Below are 20,374 nucleotides of genomic sequence, written 5' to 3'. Positions count from 1 at the left end.
GCATGCTGTTCCCTCTGCTCAGTGGTCACTGTGTCTCTCACGGGTGTGCATGCTGTTCCCTCTGCTCAGTGGTCACTGTGCCTCACGGGTGTGCATGCTGTTCCCTCTGCTCAGTGGTCACTGTGTCTCTCACGGGTGTGCATGCTGTTCCCTCTGCTCAGTGGTCACTGTGCCTCACGGGTGTGCATGCTGTTCCCTCTTCTCAGTGGTCACTGTGTGCCTCACGGGTGTGCATGCAGTTCCCTCTGCTCAGTGGTCACTGTGTGTCACAGGTGTGCATGCTGTTCCCTCTGCTCAGTGGTCACTGTGTGTCACAGGTGTGCATGCTGTTCTCTCTGCTCAGTGGTCACTGTGTCTCACGGGTGTGCATGCTGTTCCCTCTGCTCAGTGGTCACTGTGCGTCACAGGTGTGCATGCTGTTCCCTCTGCTCAGTGGTCACTGTGTGTCACAGGTGTGCGTGCTGTTCCCTCTGCTCAGTGGTCACTGTGTGTCACAGGTGTGCGTGCTGTTCCCTCTGCTCAGTGGTCACTGTGTTTCTCACAGGTGTGCGTGCTGTTCCCTCTGCTCAGTGGTCTCTGTGTGTCACAGGTGTGCATGCTGTTCCCTCTGCTCAGTGGTCACTGTGTCTCTCACAGGTGTGCATGCTGTTCCCTCTGCTCAGTGGTCTCTGTGTGTCACAGATGTGCATGCTGTTCCCTCTGCTCAGTGGTCACTGTGTGTCACAGGTGTGCATGCTGTTCCCTCTGCTCAGTGGTCACTGTGTCTCACGGGTGTGCATGCTGTTCCCTCTGCTCAGTGGTCACTGTGTGTCACAGGTGTGCATGCTGTTCCCTCTGCTCAGTGGTCACTGTGTGTCTCACGGGTGTGCATGCTGTTCCCTCTGCTCAGTGGTCACTGTGTCTCTCACGGGTGTGCATGCTGTTCCCTCTGCTCAGTGGTCACTGTGCCTCACGGGTGTGCATGCTGTTCCCTCTGCTCAGTGGTCACTGTGTCTCTCACGGGTGTGCATGCTGTTCCCTCTGCTCAGTGGTCACTGTGTCTCACGGATTTGCATGCTGTTCCCTCTGCTCAGTGGTCCTTGTGTGCCTCACGGATGTGCATGCTGTTCCCTCTGCTCAGTGGTCACTGTGCCTCACGGGTGTGCATGCTGTTCCCTCTGCTCAGTGGTCACTGTGTCTCACGGATGTGCATGCTGTTCCCTCTGCTCAGTGGTCACTGTGTCTCTCACGGGTGTGCATGCTGTTCCCTCTGCTCAGTGGTCACTGTGCCTAACAGGTGTGCATGCTGTTCCCTCTGCTCAGTGGTCACTGTGTCTCTCACGGGTGTGCATGCTGTTCCCTCTGCTCAGTGGTCACTGTGTCTCTCAGGGTGTGCATGCTGTTCCCTCTGCTCAGTGGTCGCTGTGTGCCTCACGGCTGTGCATGCTGTTCCCTCTGCTCAGTGGTCACTGTGTCTCACGGGTGTGCATGCTGTTCCCTCTGCTCAGTGGTCACTGTGTGTCACAGGTGTGCATGCTGTTCTCTCTGCTCAGTGGTCACTGTGTCTCACGGGTGTGCATGCTGTTCCCTCTGCTCAGTGGTCACTGTGTGTCACAGGTGTGCATGCTGTTCCCTCTGCTCAGTGGTCACTGTGCCTCACGGGTGTGCATGCTGTTCCCTCTGCTCAGTGGTCACTGTGTCTCTCACAGGTGTGCATGCTGTTCCCTCTGCTCAGTGGTCACTGTGCCTCACAGGTGTGCATGCTGTTCCCTCTGCTCAATGGTCACTGTGCCTCACGGGTCTGCATGCTGTTCCCTCTGCTCAGTGGTCACTGTGTCTCTCACGGGTGTGCATGCTGTTCCCTCTGCTCAGTGGTCACTGTGTGCCTCACGGATGTGCATGCTGTTCCCTCTGCTCAGTGGTCACTGTGCCTCACGGGTGTGCATGCTGTTCCCTCTGCTCAGTGGTCACTGTGCCTCACGGATGTGCATGCTTTTCCCTCTGCTCAGTGGTCACTGTGTGCCTCACGGATGTGCATGCTGTTCCCTCTGCTCAGTGGTCACTGTGCCTCACGGGTGTGCATGCTGTTCCCTCTGCTCAGTGGTCACTGTGTCTCACGGATGTGCATGCTGTTCCCTCTGCTCAGTGGTCACTGTGCCTCACGGGTGTGCATGCTGTTCCCTCTGCTCAGTGGTCACTGTGCCTCACGGGTGTGCATGCTGTTCCCTCTGCTCAGTGGTCACTGTGTGTCACAGGTGTGCATGCTGTTCCCTCTGCTCAGTGGTCACTGTGTCTCACGGGTGTGCATGCTGTTCCCTCTGCTCAGTGGTCACTGTGCCTCACGGGTGTGCATGCTGTTCCCTCTGCTCACGGGTCGCTGTGTGCCTCACAGGTGGGCATGCTGTTCTCTCTGCTCAGTGGTCACTGTGTGTCACGGGTGTACATGCTGTTCCCTCTACTCGGTGGTCCCTAGCCTTTTGGAAGTAGGGACTGGTCTCATGGAAGACAGTTTTCCCCCAGACTGGTTTGAGGATGGTTTGAGGATGATACAAGTGCATTGCGTTACTTGTGCACTTTATTTCTATTATTATTGCTTGCAATATTTAATGGAGTAATTACGCAAACTCATGGTAAAGCAGAATCAGTGGGAGCCCTGAGCTTGTTTTCTTGCAACTGCACATTTCCATATGGGTTGGATGGGAGACAGTGACCCCAAAGTCTGTTATTCTGTCCTCTGCTCCACCTCAGATTCCATTTCTGTAAGGAGCACACACTGGAGCCCCTGCATGCACAGTTGACAGTGGGTGCGTGTTCCCGTGAGAAATGAGTGCCACCTCTGCCCTGCCAGGAGGTGGAGCTCCTGAGGCAATGCCAGCGCTGGAGAGCAGCTGTAGCCCCAGATGAAGTTTCCCTCGGCTGCCTGCCGCTCACCTCCTGCCATGCAGCCCAGTGTGGCTCTGGAGCTGGCGACCACAGCTCTCCTGGATCACATTCGTCTGTGGCAAACCCCTGCTCATCCATCAGATTCAGGTACACCCACGCATGCCAGCTAGTTTGACCTGTTCTTTATTTTATAACTAAAGAAAAAATAGACTGCATCTATGAAATCAATTCCATCTCCTCAGGCCTAAATAGGAAAGCTGAGCTACAAAAATGCAACTTGCTGTGTCTGCCGAGCAGCAGCACATCACATGATGCAAGTACTCACATGACCCCACATTCAGGGTGTGTGAGGAATGGGGGAGGCGAGCCTCAAAGGGACAGAAAGATCCTACATGGCCTTGCCAGTGCTGGGCTCAAAACTAAATTTCCTTCACCCTCTTAACTTGCTCTGAAACTCGTGTTCTATTGAACTAAACCTTCATTTTAAAGAATTATTTTGCTTTTTTCTTTCTAGTAAAGAAAGAAAATGGCAAATAGCCCATAAGGTCACAGTGAATTGTAAATGACTAATAGTTATTTATCTTTTGGTGAGAGGACCTGAGGAAACTCCCTCTGTGTCTCCGGTACTAGAGGCCAATGAGCCACAGACAGACATCATGGAGGCGGACTTCTGTTCGGTGTGGGGAAAGGATTTGGAAAACACAAGCTGGAGGCCCTGAAAACAGACACAGTGTAGCCTTCTCCCCCAGGGAGGGACCTGTTGTCAGGGATCCAGATCCAACAATTTCAATTTTTAGCCCAGCATTTAGACAGACACCAAGGAACTGAGTTCACCAAAGTTCTGAACGTTGCCATGATGTTCAGAAAAAGAGTGCCTTCATAAACTTTGTATGCAAGACAGTGTATCAAAATAGCACAGAGATAGACCCAAATTAGGCATTTTCATTGTGCAAAAAGGATCTTTTCTCTAAACACCTAATGTAGAGGAAGGCCCGTGAAGTTGTGGACTCAGGGAGGATTCACATGAGCGCAATCTTAGAACAACTTGAACAACTTGGGGAGGGGTAGGGGGTGGGAAGGGAAAGCTACCACGTTGGTACAAGGAACTGATTGCCACACGTCTGCATGTCCACATTCTGCCTCTTCTTTTCAGGTCCAGCTCAAATTCTACCTCCCACATGAAGCCTTCCTGGATTCCACCGCCCACCACCTTGATTATTCCCTCCAGACTCCCATGGCATTTTATATGAACCTCTATTACTTGGCTTCAATAAGCTGGTACCCATCATAGAATCTGGCATGTGGTAGGTGGCAGGAAATGTTTACTGAATATAAAAAACTACATCATGTACATTAATCTACTATCCAGCTATGTTCTAACCCAGGATATATTTCTTTAGATTGTTTACAGAGCTTCTAACAGACATCAGGAGGAAACCAAACTCCCTACTATAGCATCTCAAACAAAGACACTATTTACATATTAATAAATATATCATACATGTAGACATGTGCATTTATACACAAAAATACCCACCCTTAAGGAATATACATGTCCATATGTAAGCGAATGTGCAGAAAAGCTATGTGGAGTCTGAATCAGTGGATCAGTAACAAGATTTGGAAAGTGTACCCAAGGGCCTCTGACCAGTCCAGGCTCCAGCATAGACACCTTGTCTGGAAATCCCATCAGCATCTTACTTCCTTGGAAATACAGAAGACATTTCTTTGTCTGCCTGCCTGTCTCCTCCATCAATATGAGCCAAGGTATCACACCTGTTGCAGGCCGGGAGCTACTGCTCCATGGTGGGCCACCGGGGACTCAAAAGGAAAACTGCCAATACAGTGCTGATGTAGGAGGTCCCAGCTCAGTCTCTGCAAGCCAGCCACCTGGGCTTGAATCACCACCCTTCACCTAACGGAGCAGGTGACTTGCACAAGTCATCCAACCTCTGGAAAAATGGAACTAATAATGGCTTCTCCGTCTTGAGGCTGCATGAGGATGTTGGGGTCATACGTGTACAGTACGAATGTCTGTATGCTGAATATCTGAATGTCATAAATATTTAGCAAATGTTGCTCATCAGCAGCATTGCTCTCTTTGTCTTTTCTCTGGAAAATCCAACTTGCAGATCGAGAATTTTCTAATATGTTGACGCCAGAGCTGTGTCATCCAGAAGCTCCTCTGGGACCCCCATACAAGCCTGTGCTTGTGACGTACAGGCTGAAACACTCTGTCTCTCCACATTCAGCAAGAGTGGGTAAGTGGAGAGATTTTCTAGTTAGGCATGTGGGTCCCTACAGACCTACCACTAATCTAACAGTATTTCCCTGCATAAATTAGCACAGCCTCGGTATCTTACATGGTCAGAAATTAAATACTCATAACTTTGGAACTAGTCTCCCGTTTTCCTTAAACAGAAAATTTTGCTAAGTGAAACCCCCGAAAGCAAAGAGTAGCAAATTGTACTTTGTTCTCTTGGGAGATTTCCCCATTTGGGGGTATTTAATCACATTATAAAATTGCAAAACCATCAGAGTGTAATTGACCCGTGTTGCCTCATATTCCTGATGCAGCAATTGTATAAGACGTGGCTTTAAAAGGGACCAAAAGAGAGCAGTGAGTGACAAGGGATGCTGCGAAGCTCAGGGCAATCACCAGGGGTCCTAGCCAGAGGGGCAGAAAGGAGGCGCTGGAGGGTGGTGCTAAAGAAAAGGTCATGTTCTGTCTGAAGACACTTCTGTTTCTGCTGTTACTCCACGTGCAGCTTTCCAAGACCTTTCCTGTAGTGTCTGCAGAGAAAAATACAAAACTCATTCAGGTAAATTAACTATCAGTTGGGTGGGTGGTTGATTTTCTGATTAGTTAGTTAAACAGGCTGGAAGAAATTACCAGGTGATTTTCTTGAGGTTGAACACGCCCTTTTAGTGATTTGAAGGGTTCCAAGCTGGCAAGGACAGGGCCTTCTAATAGCTGACCAAGAAACCAAACGGGCTCTTCGAAGTCTGGGAAAACTCTGCTGTAGAGCTGCCTCCAGGTGGGAAACACTTCTAGAAGGATTGCTTTTATTTATAAAACCAAACGATTTTCTTTCTCACTTGCCAGTACTAAGATTTTCCCTTCCAGTATATCTGCAACTCTGTTACTGTGTGGTACTTGCTGTGTGGAACATTTAGGAAGTAAATGTCCACTTACTTCCTGTATGGACATTTCTTTTCTTTTGGCAGTCAAAAAGTTCAGATATAGAAGAGAACATGAGGATAGGAGATTATAATGAACCATAAATCAGGTCACAGTGTAATCAGATTTTCCAGCACCTGACTATAAACTGTTTACAAACCTTGGAAATATTATAAAAGCAGAACCAATAGTTGTTTTTGTTTTTTTTTGGGGGGGGGGCGGCTTTTCTTTATCCATTGTTTTACTGTATGAAAGTCAGGCCAAATTTTTAAGATACACAAGGTAATGCTGTCACCAATTTCTCATGCACAATGTTTTTGAGCATTATAGTTTTAAAAAGGTATTACTCTTTTTTTTTTTTGGTATCTCTTGTAATGATACTAGTAATAGCTCAAGTCCATTAAGTGCTTACTTTGTACAAGGCACCTTACTAGGTGTTTCACAAACATGACCTCATTTAATTCTCATAATAACCCTGTGAGGGGACATTATCATCTCTATTTCTGAAACAAACAGGAACCTTAAATCAGATAAATAATGTGTCCAAGTACTCATATATAATTCATGGTAGAGCTAACATTTGAACCCAGATCTGTCTGATCCCAAAGTGTGTGTTCTGTTCCATGTCACCTACTGCCATGGTTTGAATGTGTCCTCCAGAATTTATATGTTAGAAATTTGGTCTCCAGTGTCATAGCAGTATTGGGAGGTAGGGCCTTTAAGAGATGATTTTGTTTGTTAAGAGAAATTAATGCTACTATTGTGGGATGAGGTTAATTCTTGCTGGAGTGCATTTTTGCTCTTGTGGGATTGGATTGATTATGAATAAGGCGGATGGTTATAAAGCAAGGACACCCCTCATATTTTGCCCTTTTTTTGCATGTACCCACCTTCCATTTCTCCACTGGGTTATGCTATAACACAAGGCCCTCATCAAAAGCTGATCAGATGCAGCCACCTGGTCTTGAACTTGCCAGCCCCCAGAACCGTGAACCAAAGCAAACCATTTTATGTATAAGTCACTTAATCTCAGGCATTCTGTTATCACCACAGAAAATGGACTAAGACACCTCCGAAATGACAGGTGTTCACAGAATGCATGAGGTGTGGTGAAGTTTTACAATTGGCTTCAGTACCAAGAAGCACTGGCCCCTTTCAAAGGGTTACCTTGGTAAATAAAATGCTAACATCATTGATGTTAGCATCACTGTTACTCAAAACATATTTGGAGTTCTTCTTTTGAAATTGTCTGTCCTCATTTGAGAGGCGACATGGTGAGTTGGAACCTAAGTTGTTACTTAGCAAGTTCCTTACTTCTCTGTGCCTCTGTTTCTTCATGAGGGTGATTAAGCCTTTTCTACAGTAATGAAAAGAGGACAAAAAATAAAATCTACCTTAATGCAACTAGTGCCTCAAGAGAAGTCAATTAATGCTAGCTCTAATATTTTTATAAAAATTAGAAGGAGTCTCCTGACTATATGTTTGCTCTTTGCCTTGGTCCTTATCCCTTACCAGAGACATATTATTATGCATAACCATTACTTGGAGCATTAAATGGAGGGACTAATCTTTCTAATAGACATTGTTCTCTCAAAGTCAACCCAAAAGTTCACTTTATTATTTCTGTGGCTATTAGGTTATTAGTTCTGGTTTGACCTCTGCCATAACTGAGAAAGGAGGGTAAAATGCCCAGAGAACTGAAGGTCATTTCACGGCAAGAACTCTCGTGTATTTGTCTTTGTCCAGGACTACCTAGAAAAGTTCTATCAATTACCGAGCAACCGATACCGGACTTCAAGGAAGAACAGCACTACTATGATTGTTGAAAAGCTCAAAGAAATGCAGCGATTTTTTGGGTTGAATGTGACAGGGAAGCCAAATGCAGAAACTCTAGAGATGATGGAAAAGCCTCGCTGTGGAGTGCCTGACACTGCTGGCTTTGTGTTAACCCCAGGAAACCCCAAGTGGGAACACATTAACCTGACCTACAGGTGATATTTCTAGAGTTTCGGAATTCGTTCATGCCCTCAGCTCTTCTAATGGATTAGCTTTTATGAGATGCCAGACACAGTTCTAGGGTACACCATGGACAAATAGATAAAGATACCTACACCTGCAAGTTGTGAACAGTGAATGAGTTTGAGGATAAAAGGGCAGAGATTCCATGGGTTCTTTTCCCTCCAAAGCCTGCCATTTTAGTCGCCCTTATCCAACAATTTAAAGAGGACGATGGCAATGCTGGGCTCTCTCTAAGGACTCACTTTAAGATCCCAAAAGACTTAATCCTTGACGGAGAGATTCTGGCCCTGCCTTTCATACATCTTGTTAATAATAATAATCCCTAATATTTCTGGAATACTACTATTTGCCAAGTAGTAAACTAAATATTTTACATGTATTTAATCCCCACAATAACTCTAAAGGAGGGATGCTATTTTATTATCCTCTTTTTGATGATTAAGGAAACTGAGGTGTGGAGACATATAGAAACTTACTTAGAACCCACGTCTGTCTTCAACCCTGAGACTTGCACGCCCTACTTATTCCCTTCCAGTGGGAGCACATCACATGTGCTACTCACTCCAAACTGAGACGACTCAATCTGTTGATAGACTACTGTTCTAAACAATAACAAACCCTTCACACACTTTCTTATTTTGAAGATTTATAAACTATACCCCACAATTGTCCAAGACTGACGTGGAAACGGTCATTGAGAAAGCCTTTGAAGTCTGGAGTAAGGCATCACCTCTGACCTTCACCAAAATCTCACAGGGAGAAGCAGACATCAAGATTGCTTTTGTCCGAAGAGGTAGGCAAAGCAGTCACGCTCACTTTTGCCTTCCCTGGTTAATCTAAGACTCAGCAAGGACCTAACACAAATTCTTATTTTAGAACATGGTGACAATTCTCCATTTGACGGACCCAATGGAATCCTTGCTCATGCCTTTCAGCCAGGCCGAGGTATTGGAGGAGATGTGCATTTCGACGAAGAAGAAACGTGGACCACAACCGCCGTAAGTAAGTTGACGAGGATCGTGTCTACATGCAGCTTCAGAATTAATCTTTGCCATATTAGAACACACACACATATTCAAACTATTATAACCTTTCCAACAAGTCATTTGAAATTTTTTGTACAAGATTCTAAGCCAATTTAGGTTTTTAAAAAAAATTCTGAAGCTGGCTCAGCACCCGTAGCTCAGTAGTTAGGGCCCTAGCCACATACACTGAGGCTGGCAGTTTCAAACCCAGCCCAGGCCAGTTAAAACAACAACAACTGCAGCAACAACAACAAAACAAATAGCCAGGTCTTGTGGCGAGCATCTGTAGTCCCAGCTACTAGGGAAGCTGGGCAAGAGAATCGCTTAAGCCCAAGAGTTTGAAGTTTCTGTGAGCTGTGACACCACAGCACTCTACCAAGGGTGACATAGTGAGACTCTGTCTCAAAAAAAAAAAAAAAAAATCTGAAGCTGAGCTTACTTCCTAGGTCAGGGACCAGAAAACTACAGACCATGGCCAAATCTTGCCCCTGGACCCTGTTTAGATAAATAAAGTTTTATTGAAACAGGGCCATGTTCATTCATTCGTGTATCATCCATGGCTGTTTTCACTTTTCAATGGCAAAGCTGCGTAGTTGCAGCAGGAAGCCTCGGGTCCACAAAGCCTCAAATATTTGCTATCTGGCCCTTTACAGAAAAAGTTTACTGGCTACTGCTTTAGGGTATATCTTTCTTTTAATATTCTGAAATGTAATGACATTTGAGAAGGGCCTATTTTTTTTTTTTTCAAAATTCATTTATAAATTATTCTACGTACAGAAGTGCAGCCACATTCTCCCTCATCTAGTCATCTTCATGGTGCTCTTTTCAGTGCTCTGTTCATAGGCAGCAAACCACTCCTTTCAGAAGGTTCAGACTAAGGGGCTGGGTGGCCCGAAGGGGAGAACGGAAGGTGTATCCAGACCACATGCTACTTCACAAGGCCATAGGGTCACAATATGCCAGACAGCATTATTTTTAGAAAATAATAGGAAAGGCACCTTCTACCTGTGCTTGGCACCTGTTCTTCCCGCCATCTTCTCGGAACATACATTGTGTCTATTCTACTTAAGTCCAGTGCTAGAAGCTGTCTGTCCCCAAAGATAAGTAGCAACTCTCCATACTTTGCATCCATATTACCTTCCTCCCTGGTTCACGTGATTACCTAACTGGACGCTCTACCTCCCATCTCTGCTCCTTCTAATTTTTCCTAGTATTCAGCAAGGTTTGTCTTGGGAAAGTACTCTCCTGTTTTAGAAATTCAGTGCTTACATATTCTGCACCAAATACGTCCAAATACTTTCTCTTGGTATTAAGGGCGACTCCCCCTCCATCTTTCTCGGCTTGTCCTCATAGTTTATGTGCACAAGCCACATTTTACGTTCTCTGTTTCCAGGTCACACCCTGTGCTTTCCATCTGCCCTACATTTGCTCACATGGCTTCCTCTCCTTGCCCCAAACGCCACCTTTCAAAATCTCTCATCTTTCCACGCGGCGTCAAAGACTATATACCCTGTCTTCAAATGGAAATGAGAACTTCCTCCTCCGAATTCTGACAGTCTTCTGATCTTCTCTGACTGTGCTCTCTCATTATTCTGTGCATTCAAGTCGTTTGCACATGTTTCCCCTTCAAGACTATGTAACCCTGGAGAGGACAAAATCACAATCCCCCACCCACCCACCCATTTGCTCGAGCAGTACTCCGGGCATTCAGAGATGGCTTTTGGAATGTGGTTTGTGAACACATTAATGGAAGGATGCCATGACAAGAAAGCAAGTCTTGGAGCATGGGCAGAATTTTACCAGGCTAATTATCAACAGAAAGTTGTTGACCATTGTGGTAAGAGCATGGGTCTTCCTATTTTGCCTGGGTTTGACCCTGGATCCTTTACTGTAAACATACATAGTGCTAAGAAAACTTCAGAACAATGTGAGGATGAAATAATACCACAGCGCCTGGCATGCGTAGCTACTCTACAACTGTGATTATTATGATCTTTAAAATCAGGCATGTAGAAAAATGCACAGCATGTTTGTAAAGTGGCATGTGGAGGGGGCAGACTGCAGGATTCACAACCGAAGTCAGCCCTCAAATAGCTGCTGGAGACAAGTGGGGGAGGTTTCAAAGACCAGGGAAAGGAGGATGGGCTTTGATAGAAAGTGGGATCCTTGGAAGTTTCTAAGTTCTCAGTTGTGAAAGGCATTACAGTCATGGAAGATAAAAGATGGGGAAAGGGAGCAAAAAGAGCCAGGGTGTGCCTCTCTCCGTTGGAAAATTTCTAGAGCTGCTTGGAGAGCTCAAAGGCAGGGAAGAGCAGCTCCGGCTGTTGGGGCTGGGGGAGCCCCGTCCAAGGCTGCGCTGCTGAGTGGCAGGCTTCCTTCCCAGCTGCTCCCTCCCTGAGAGTGTACTGATGAGGCTGAAGGTCTGAGACACCGGGAGGTGGGTGTGGAGCACTAACGGAGGAAGGTTCCTAGAGTCTTGAGACCTGGCTCTGCCATAATTTCTCTAAGCCTCAGATCCACGTTTGTAAAATGTGGAAATTGGAATAAAAGCAGCTTTTCATGGTCTTAAAACTTGATAAGAAGTTCATATTCCCTCCCCGTGACTCCTACCTTCATTCTTCCCAACGTCCACCTCCTCAGGTACCTGAAGGGAAGATGAAAAAGGTGGACATGGGACAGGCTGTTCCCCCAGCACCTTTGGCTCTGAGGTTGCATTCCTTGAAGTCATATTTGATCAAGCCATTCCTGGATCCACACAGAGCCATTCACCACACATTTTTGTGTTTCAGATTACAACTTGTTTCTTGTGGCTGCTCATGAATTCGGCCATTCCTTGGGGCTCTCTCACTCCACTGACCCCGGAGCCCTAATGTATCCCAACTACGCTTTCAACGACCCCAGCACCTACTCGCTCCCTCAGGATGACATCAACGGCATTCAGGCCATCTACGGTAAGGTCATATAAAGGATACCACAGTGCATGGGGCAGGCCAATAAGCCCAGGAGCTGAGCAGCTCTCCCTTCTCCTTTCCCAGAGGTCTGTCTGCTGAGCAAGCTCTAATTAAACTCTGAAAGTCCCCAGTAACACGGCCTTAGCAAAGGAGCCTTAGGAGCCCACATTAGGAAGAAAGGTGCCACGTGGTTCCCAGTCACTGTCTGAATAGTGGGGATCTTTTCCTCCTCCTTCTTTTTTACACTTTCCGATATTATATATCCTAAAAACATGTGACCATCACTTTTCCTATAGCAATCCTATTCCTAGATGTATTTCCCAAAGAAATTCTCACATAGGTCCATACAAGGCCATAGACGAATCAAGTCAAGGTTGGTCACTGCAGTCTTTTTTTTTTTTTTTTTTTTTGGCAACAGAGTTGCACTATGTCATCCTCAGTAGAGTGCTGTGGCATCAAAGCTCACAGGAACCTCAGACTCTTGGGCTTAAGCGATTCTCCTGCCTCAGCCTCCCAAGTAACTGGGAGTACAGGCGCCCGCCACAACGCCCAGCTATTTTGTTGTTGTTGTTGCCATTGTTTTTTAGCTGGCCCAGGCTGGATTTGAACCTGCCAGCCTTGGTGCATGTGGCTGGCACCATAACCACTGTGCTACGGGCGCCAAGCCAGGTCACTGCCGTCTTATTTGTGCTTGTGGGAATCAGAGGGCACCTGGGGTCATCAGGGACAGAATATACAGGTAAAGTGTGGTGGCCGCACACCTGGGAGTAATGCAACAGTTAGAAGCAGAGACTCAGATGCACATACAGTAGAAACAGACCTGGATCTCTAAAACTTTATGCCTTGTGAAAAAGAAAGACAAATATTGTATCATGTGTGGATTAAATCATAAAACAGGTAATCTACATAGATCTAAAACCTATATAGACAAAGTTAGGCATGTTCGAGAAATATGCAAACGAAGAATATACAGTGAATATATTAAAATAGTTATCTGAAGAGGGAAGCAATGGGTGCTTGCGACAGCACCATCAAGTCGTGTACACCCGGGTATCACAACCGGGGCATTTTTTGATGGCAGTGCCATTTCCAGGAATGATCAGCCCTCCTTTTACCACCTCCATCCTTATCCCCTTCCCTTGCCCACCTGGCAACCCGTCCGACCTTGCTCAGTTTTAAATTCACTGAACTGTTATTATCAGCCCTTCACTCTGCAAGGAGACAACACATTGAAATGCAAACACTGACAGGAATGTGGATACGATTTGACTGATGCTATAGAAGACTAACATCAGATCTTTTCCTGAAAGGAGACTGCAGTGGGGAGGAAGGAAATGGATACCAAGTGATAAGACAAAATAGAAAGAAGAACCCAGAAGAGGGAGAAGGATTGGATGAGAATTTAAAGAGAGGGTGCATAAAATTCAAATTTCTTTACTTCACAACTTAACTTGGAACTGATCCTAAAAACCATAAATACTCTTAGTTAAAAAACAAGCACAAACTTTAAGAGCACCAAATGTACAGTTACTTTAGTACCTTGTGGGATAGTCGAGTAGCATGTCTCTACATGTGAAGACCCCTCACCTTTCTGTAGTACGCTAAGAGTAACTTTGGACGCATGCTTACAATTAACTTTTTTTTCTTCTTTTTTTTAAATTTCAGATTACTATAGAGGTACAAACAATTAGGTTACATTGTTTACATGTTAGGTAGAGTCCAAGTTGTAGTTGAGGCTTTCACCCAGGAGGGTGCCGTTTACCCTTACACAGTGCCATTAGATGAGAACTTACCACACCCCTCCCGTCCCCCCACTTGGACGTAGTTGTGTTATTCTTTCCTATAGGGGTGTACTTGTTCATCTACTTGTTTCATATTAGTATTGAACACATCGATATTTGCTTTAAAAAGTCTTTTTCTTTCTTCAGGACCTTCAAGCAGCCCCGTGCAACCCACTGGACCAAGCACACCCAGAACCTGTGACCCCAGGCTGACCTTTGATGCCATCACCACACTCCGTGGAGAAATACTTTTCTTTAAAGACAAGTATAAAATTAATCTGTTTCTTCCTTTGATTTCTCCCACTGGCAGACTTTAAGGCTAGATTCTAATTAATCACACACTATTGACCTTTTCCTTTGAGTTCTGCACATATGAATCTCATTGGAATTTTTAGTGTTTTCTGAATAACTCAAAAGACTCAGGAAAAGAAAAAGAAACCTAAAACACACATCTTGAGATGTTGGTGGTGATATAAAAAGACGGAGGCTGTAGTTGTGATTCATCTCTCATATGAAAGTGTGAGTGATTATAAATTGGTTTTATAGTAGTAGTGAGTACATTGGATGTTGTTTTTCCATTCCTGAGATACTTTACTAAGAAGAATATTTTCCAGTTCCATCCATGTAAACATAAAAAAGGTAAAGTCTCCATCTTTTTTTAATGCTGCATAGTATTCCATGGTATAGATAGGGGAGGGCGATGGGAAGGGAAGGGGGTGGTTCAATAGAGGGAGGGTTAATGGTGGGACCACCCCTATGGAGCATATTGCAAGGGTACAAGTCAAATCTATCAAGTATTGAACACAAATGTCTTAACACTGTGATTAAGCAAATGAGGTGAAAGCTATGTTAATTAGTAGGATGTAAGCACTCCAATTTGTATAAATAATCAACAGATTGAATTCCACAAAGGCATAAATGTATTCATGATCTATGTATATATGACTTAATAAATAAATAAATAAATAGAAAGACAGAGGCTACAGCTGCTTGGGAACCTCATAGGTGAGTTTACCTGACAGCAAAGCACCATTCAATTCTACCCCAAATCAGCCAAGTAAATGGAAATTACTAACTGAAATTTTTGTTTTTCCGTCAGCTATTTTGTGATTGCACAATCACAGGCTGAGCGTACTGCTGTTGTTTTTGTTGATGGCGATATATTCTCAACATTCAGTGGGAGCAATAATGAAACAGTGTATTAGGTAGGGAGGGGCAATGCCAGAGGGAATCTAATGAGGTCCCTCCTGTGACCTCTGAAAACCACGAAGTGCTTACCAGATGGACAGTGTTGCCATAAAGCTTGGCCATGTGCTGGTCATTGTGCTAGAACCTTTGCATTCATCATATTGTGACATCCTTCCAGCAATCTTAGGAAGGTCATCGCTAGCCGGAGAATCACAGAAACTGCCTACTTAGACTATTTTGTGTGTGTGTGTGTGTCCTTCTGTCCATTAGATACTTCTGGAGAAAGCATCCTCAGCTGCCAACAGTCGAACTCAACTTTATTTCTCTGTTCTGGCCATCCCTGCCAAATGGCATACAGGCTGCTTATGAGGATTTTGACAGAGATCTCGTCTTCCTCTTTAAAGGTAACTTTCTAAAGGTTTTATCTTTCTTTAGTTGTGCATAAAGGGAGGGGGCAGGATTTCTTTGTGGTCACTTCCAGGTTCAGAAGTGACCCATGAGAGCATTGTGCCCACCAGGCTTCTGCCAGGAGACGACGGTTGGACCATGTTGGCCACTGACTGTCGTGTGAACTTGGACAGGTTGTCCTTTGTCTAGGACTTAGCCTTCTCAGAATGAAAATGAGAAGAGCACATTAGACGACCTTGAGTCTTCCCCCGTCCTCATCCCAGATATAGTTTTCTAAGGTTCATCAAGGCTATAATTTAATTTGCATATAGAAGTCACATGAGCTAAGGAATCACATTATGAGGCCCTGAATGTGATCAGGCTAATAAGTTTGAATTTTGTTATAGATCCTGGAGAATGATTCATGTCCTCATATCCCCCTGAACTTTAACTTTATCACATTCATCTTTTAAAGACTATTGCTTCCATTTTCTTTTTTTTTTTTTTTTTTAGGACATTTCTTAAACTGATAGAGGCCATTTACTTTTATTTATTTATTTATTTATTTTGGTTTTTGGCCGGGGCTGGGTTTGAACCCGCCACCTCTGGCATATGGGACCGGCGCCCTACTCCTTGAGCCACAGGCGCCACCCAAATACTTCTTTTTTTTTTTTTTTTTTTTTGTAGAGTCAGAGTCTCACTTTATGGCCCTCGGTAGAGTGCCCTGGCATCACACAGCTCACCACAGCAACCTCCAACTCCTGGACTTAAGCGATTCTCTTGCCTCAGCCTCCCGAGTAGCTGGGACTACAGGCGTCCGCCACAATGCCCGGCTATTTTTTTGTTGCAGTTCAGCTGGGGCCAGGCTTGAACCCGCCACCCTTGGTATATGGGGCCGGCGCCTTACCAACTGAGCCACAGGTGCCACCCAGACTATTGGTTCCATTTTCATTCCCATGATAAATTTATGAAAAGATCAAAAAGTGGCATGTACTATTTTATAAGAATGGAAACACTTTATTTAACGTATTACCTGAATCACTGACAGGCAACCAATACTGGGCTCTGAATGGCTATGACATTCAGGAAGGTTATCCCAGGGATATATCAAACTATGGCTTCCCAAGCACTGTCCAAGCCATTGATGCGGCTGTTTCCTACAGAAGAAAAACGTACTTCTTTGTAAATGACCAGTTCTGGAGGTAAGGTAAACTATTTTTCAATTGTATGTTGAAATCTGTGTTTCTCTACCCTGTCTACAAACTGCTGATGATCAAGCATCTGAAGGTTTGAAAAATCTGGGTGATCTTTGACAGGTTTTAGTGAGAATGTATTATTTATCATGAGTTGATTGATATTACCATGACTTTTGAAAATTTCATTTTTATTAAATTATAAGGCTGGCACAATACTATTAAGAGCAAACCTTAATAAAGCACAAGAGTGAGATGCAGAGAAAAAATGAAGGTGATTCTCCTGTAAGCAATGAAATTCTGACACACTCAGGCAAATGCTATCCAGATAGCCTGCAGAATCTGTAGCCAAGTTAAACTTATTACTGACATTTATATACACACAGACAGTGATACACTATGTGCCAATTAAGTAAAAGCCTTAGAAAATAAAAGCTCTTCTTTTGGGGAATAATAGTGTGTCAGAAGCCTGTTTTAGAATTAATGATACCTCAAAATAAGTATGTCCCCTTAGGTAGAGAAGTTGATCATTCTTAATCCTAGGACACTGTGGGAAATGAATCAGAAAATGCGTGTGAAGGAAATTTGTAAAGTATATATATATATATACTTTAGAAACTGTTAGAATCTGTGTTGGTCTTAAATCAGGTGACGTTTTGTTTTTATCAGATATGATAACCAAAGACAACTCATGGAACCAGGTTATCCCAAAAGCTTATCAACCGCTTTTCCAGGAATAGAAAGTAGAGTTGATGCCGTTTTCCAGAGGGATTGTAAGTAGGAGAAAAATCCTAATAAATGTGTTCATATTTTTAAAATAGCATGTTTGCATTTGAATGTTATAACAGGGTATTTTTTTTAATTAAAGACATCTGAGATCTTCTATAAGCTAATGCAATAAATTATCTTTTTCTTATAGATGTCTTCCTTTTCTTCAGTGGACCAAGATACTATGCATTTGATCTTAATACTCGTAGAGTTATTAGGATTGACAGAAGCAATATATGGCTTAACTGTAGATAAAGTTGAAGCAAAATCAAACGTGCTTTCATCCATTTTCTGAATACGGAAGTCCAATTTGCCTACACATTACTTTGCATCCTGTTTATACTTTTCTCATCACTGTACTTTTGCCATAATTGTATTCACTGGGTCTGTCCTCAGTAAAAAATGTATTTGCACTATTCTGCTGTCTGCAGAGGTTGATTCAGTTCTTACACACTCCTCTTAGGGTAGTGAATCCATCACAAAGAGAAGGAAAGTAAACTTTTTTGTCCCCTCAATATTTACTAATTCATTACTTACCTGACTTCTAAAATTCACGGTTTCGTGACTTGCTTATCTGACTGCATATATTCCTACGTCTCTTTAAACACGTCTCAAATCTGCTGCGTGCAGTTTAGCAATGGATTTTGGTTAGAGGTAAGGACTATATATACTGCAGCACCCATTGACTTTACAAAAAAAACATAGTGCTGTTTTCCACTCTTGGAAAGAAATGTGGATGATCCACGTTGTAGATTGAGTTGTATTCCCCTAATGAATGTGTTGAAGTCCTAACCTCAGGCACCTATGTTCTTGGTTAATGTGAGCTTATGGGAACCAGGGTTTGCAGATGTCATTAGTTATAATGAGGTCATTCTGAATTCTGGCGGGCCCTAAGTCCAACATGGCTGGTGTCCTTATGAGAAGAGGAGAGACAGAGCCCCACAGGGGAGGAGCCATGCGAAGACAGAGGCAGAGATCTGGCTGACACATCTACAAGTCAAAGAATGCCAGGGTTTCCAGCGACTGTGAGAAGCTGGGAAGAGGCCTAAAAGGACAGCCTTCAGAAAGAACACGGCCCCACTGATAACTGCAAATTTGCATTTCTAGCCTCCAGAACTGGGAGAGAATAAATTTCTTTTGTTTTAAGCCACCAACTTTGGGGTACTTCATTACAGCAGCCCTAGATACAATGGACTGAACGTGGTAAGATCCATTTAAGAAAATAAGTCAACACAAAATGCCGAGGTTTAACCCCCACTAAGTATTATTGGGCATCTTCCCTGGGGAGCAGCAGAAAGGAGAGTTGCCATTTCCTCCGCTGCCTCCTCCCTGCTCTCTCCTGGAGTCCGAACAAACATGGTAGTTGGATCTATTGTTCCTTAGGTATTTATTTCCCAGAAGCCTCACTCTACATGTAGTGGGTTTACTGCACAAAATTCAACATTAAACTGAGCTTAGATGCCTACATTGCTTAATGGATCTTTTCTGTTAAGAATTTTAGGATTAGGGACCATAATATCTAGTTAAAACATCAAAATCATTATAATATCTTATTTGCAGTTATTAGAATGTAATGCAGCTTATCACACAACTATGTGGCTTATAAAATAAATTTCTCCCTAGCACATCCTATTTTCTTTCTCTGTTAAAGCTTTTAAATCCCACAGATAATTTGCCGTCTTATTCTGCTTTAAAAATTTGAACTAAATGAGTTCAAATGAAAGATTTTTATTTATATGACTGATTTGCGATTTACTTATAATTTCTGAAAATATCATGACATAGTTCAACTAAAAAAAAAAAACAGAAAATTTTAGATATGTCTTCAGCTATTTATTCCCTTGTTGAAATTATTATCTCAACAATAAACTTTCAGATACTACTTCACAGTTTATGAAATATTTTATAAATATTTGATGTCCTCGAAAAATTCTCTCAAAGATGTCAGCACGTTATGCTCAATTATTTTACAAGATGACAAGACAGAAACTAGTATACATGCTCATTCCATTCATTTATTCGGCCAGAATTAATCACATGTGTGTCCCTGGTGCTGAGCCAGGGAAAGTTCAAGCAATGTACAACCAACGCATTGCATCCATGTAGTAAGGGCAAAAGGACCCATGACAATTATATATTCCATTTTTGACAGTACAGTCAATTTCAGACAACTGTGTTTTCTAAAATTTCCTAAGATACCATTTTTAACAGGCATAAAAATGAGAGATTCATCTTCTCAGAACATCTGCTGGTTGTGCTAGCTAGTTATAACAGAGTCTTGGCCCAAGCCTCATGCATATGTTTTTGAGATGAGAACTGAATTCCTATTATGTCTCTAACCATTTTTCACAGAGTCATGGGAAGCGAGCTGCAATATGAAGTGTAATAAAGAATTGGAAGAGTTATTCCTTTTTTACAAAAACTTCTCATCTTGACAACATGTGGTATTTTCTGGCTGTTATGTTGTATATTTTATGTGAGTACAAGAGATATGAGGGTCTAAGCCTAGAATTTTAATAATGAGATTCCTTTGCATCCTGGGCTGAGTTTCTTCAAAAGCAAAATCTAAGTCAAAATCTCAGCAATTATGTTTTTCCAAAACTGGTCCCAGGAAGCAGGAGTGAGGTAGCAAGCAGAATAAGACAGAGAAAGAGGAAAAGCCAATAAAAGTGTGTGTTATAAAGGTTTCCGCTGAGGGAAACTGGGGTTCCATTCCACCCTGGGCTCCTGAGAAGCTTAGAGAACTCCTTCCAAGGGCTCAGCTTGCCAGTGAATGGGAGCTGGGACACTCACCTTTCGGTTCTCATCCCCTGGGTTAAGGACTGAACCGAGGGTGTTATTTCCCTTACACTTCTGGGCTGTGCTCTCAGGCTGCCCCGGCAGGCCCAGTGGCATCTCAGTGTTGAGGGGAGAAAGCAGAAAGTCATGCAGCGTGTGCTTAAGACTGGACTTGGTCAGAGCAGTCGAGATACACAAACCTGTCCATCGCTGCTGCAACTAAACCAGAAGGGCAAAAGGG

General features: G+C 43.7%; 1 protein-coding gene across 1 annotated transcript; it reads left to right on the top strand.

Annotated features, from left to right (window-relative positions):
- The first annotated feature begins 5,517 nt into the window (after positions 1-5,517).
- Positions 5,518-18,689, top strand: MMP8 (matrix metallopeptidase 8). Its single transcript, XM_053561334.1, has 10 exons — positions 5,518-5,684; positions 7,790-8,034; positions 8,707-8,855; positions 8,939-9,064; positions 11,877-12,038; positions 13,967-14,084; positions 15,278-15,411; positions 16,443-16,596; positions 17,257-17,360; positions 17,507-18,689. Exons 1-10 carry the CDS (start codon positions 5,583-5,585, stop codon positions 17,608-17,610), a joined length of 1,398 nt encoding a protein of 465 aa, XP_053417309.1. The 5' UTR covers positions 5,518-5,582; the 3' UTR covers positions 17,611-18,689.
- Positions 18,690-20,374: the final 1,685 nt, after the last annotated feature.

The sequence above is a fragment of the Nycticebus coucang genome, chromosome 14 (assembly GCF_027406575.1).
Source record: "Nycticebus coucang isolate mNycCou1 chromosome 14, mNycCou1.pri, whole genome shotgun sequence".
Lineage (NCBI taxonomy): Eukaryota > Metazoa > Chordata > Mammalia > Primates > Lorisidae > Nycticebus > Nycticebus coucang.
This window is presented reverse-complemented; position numbering and strand designations above follow the sequence as displayed.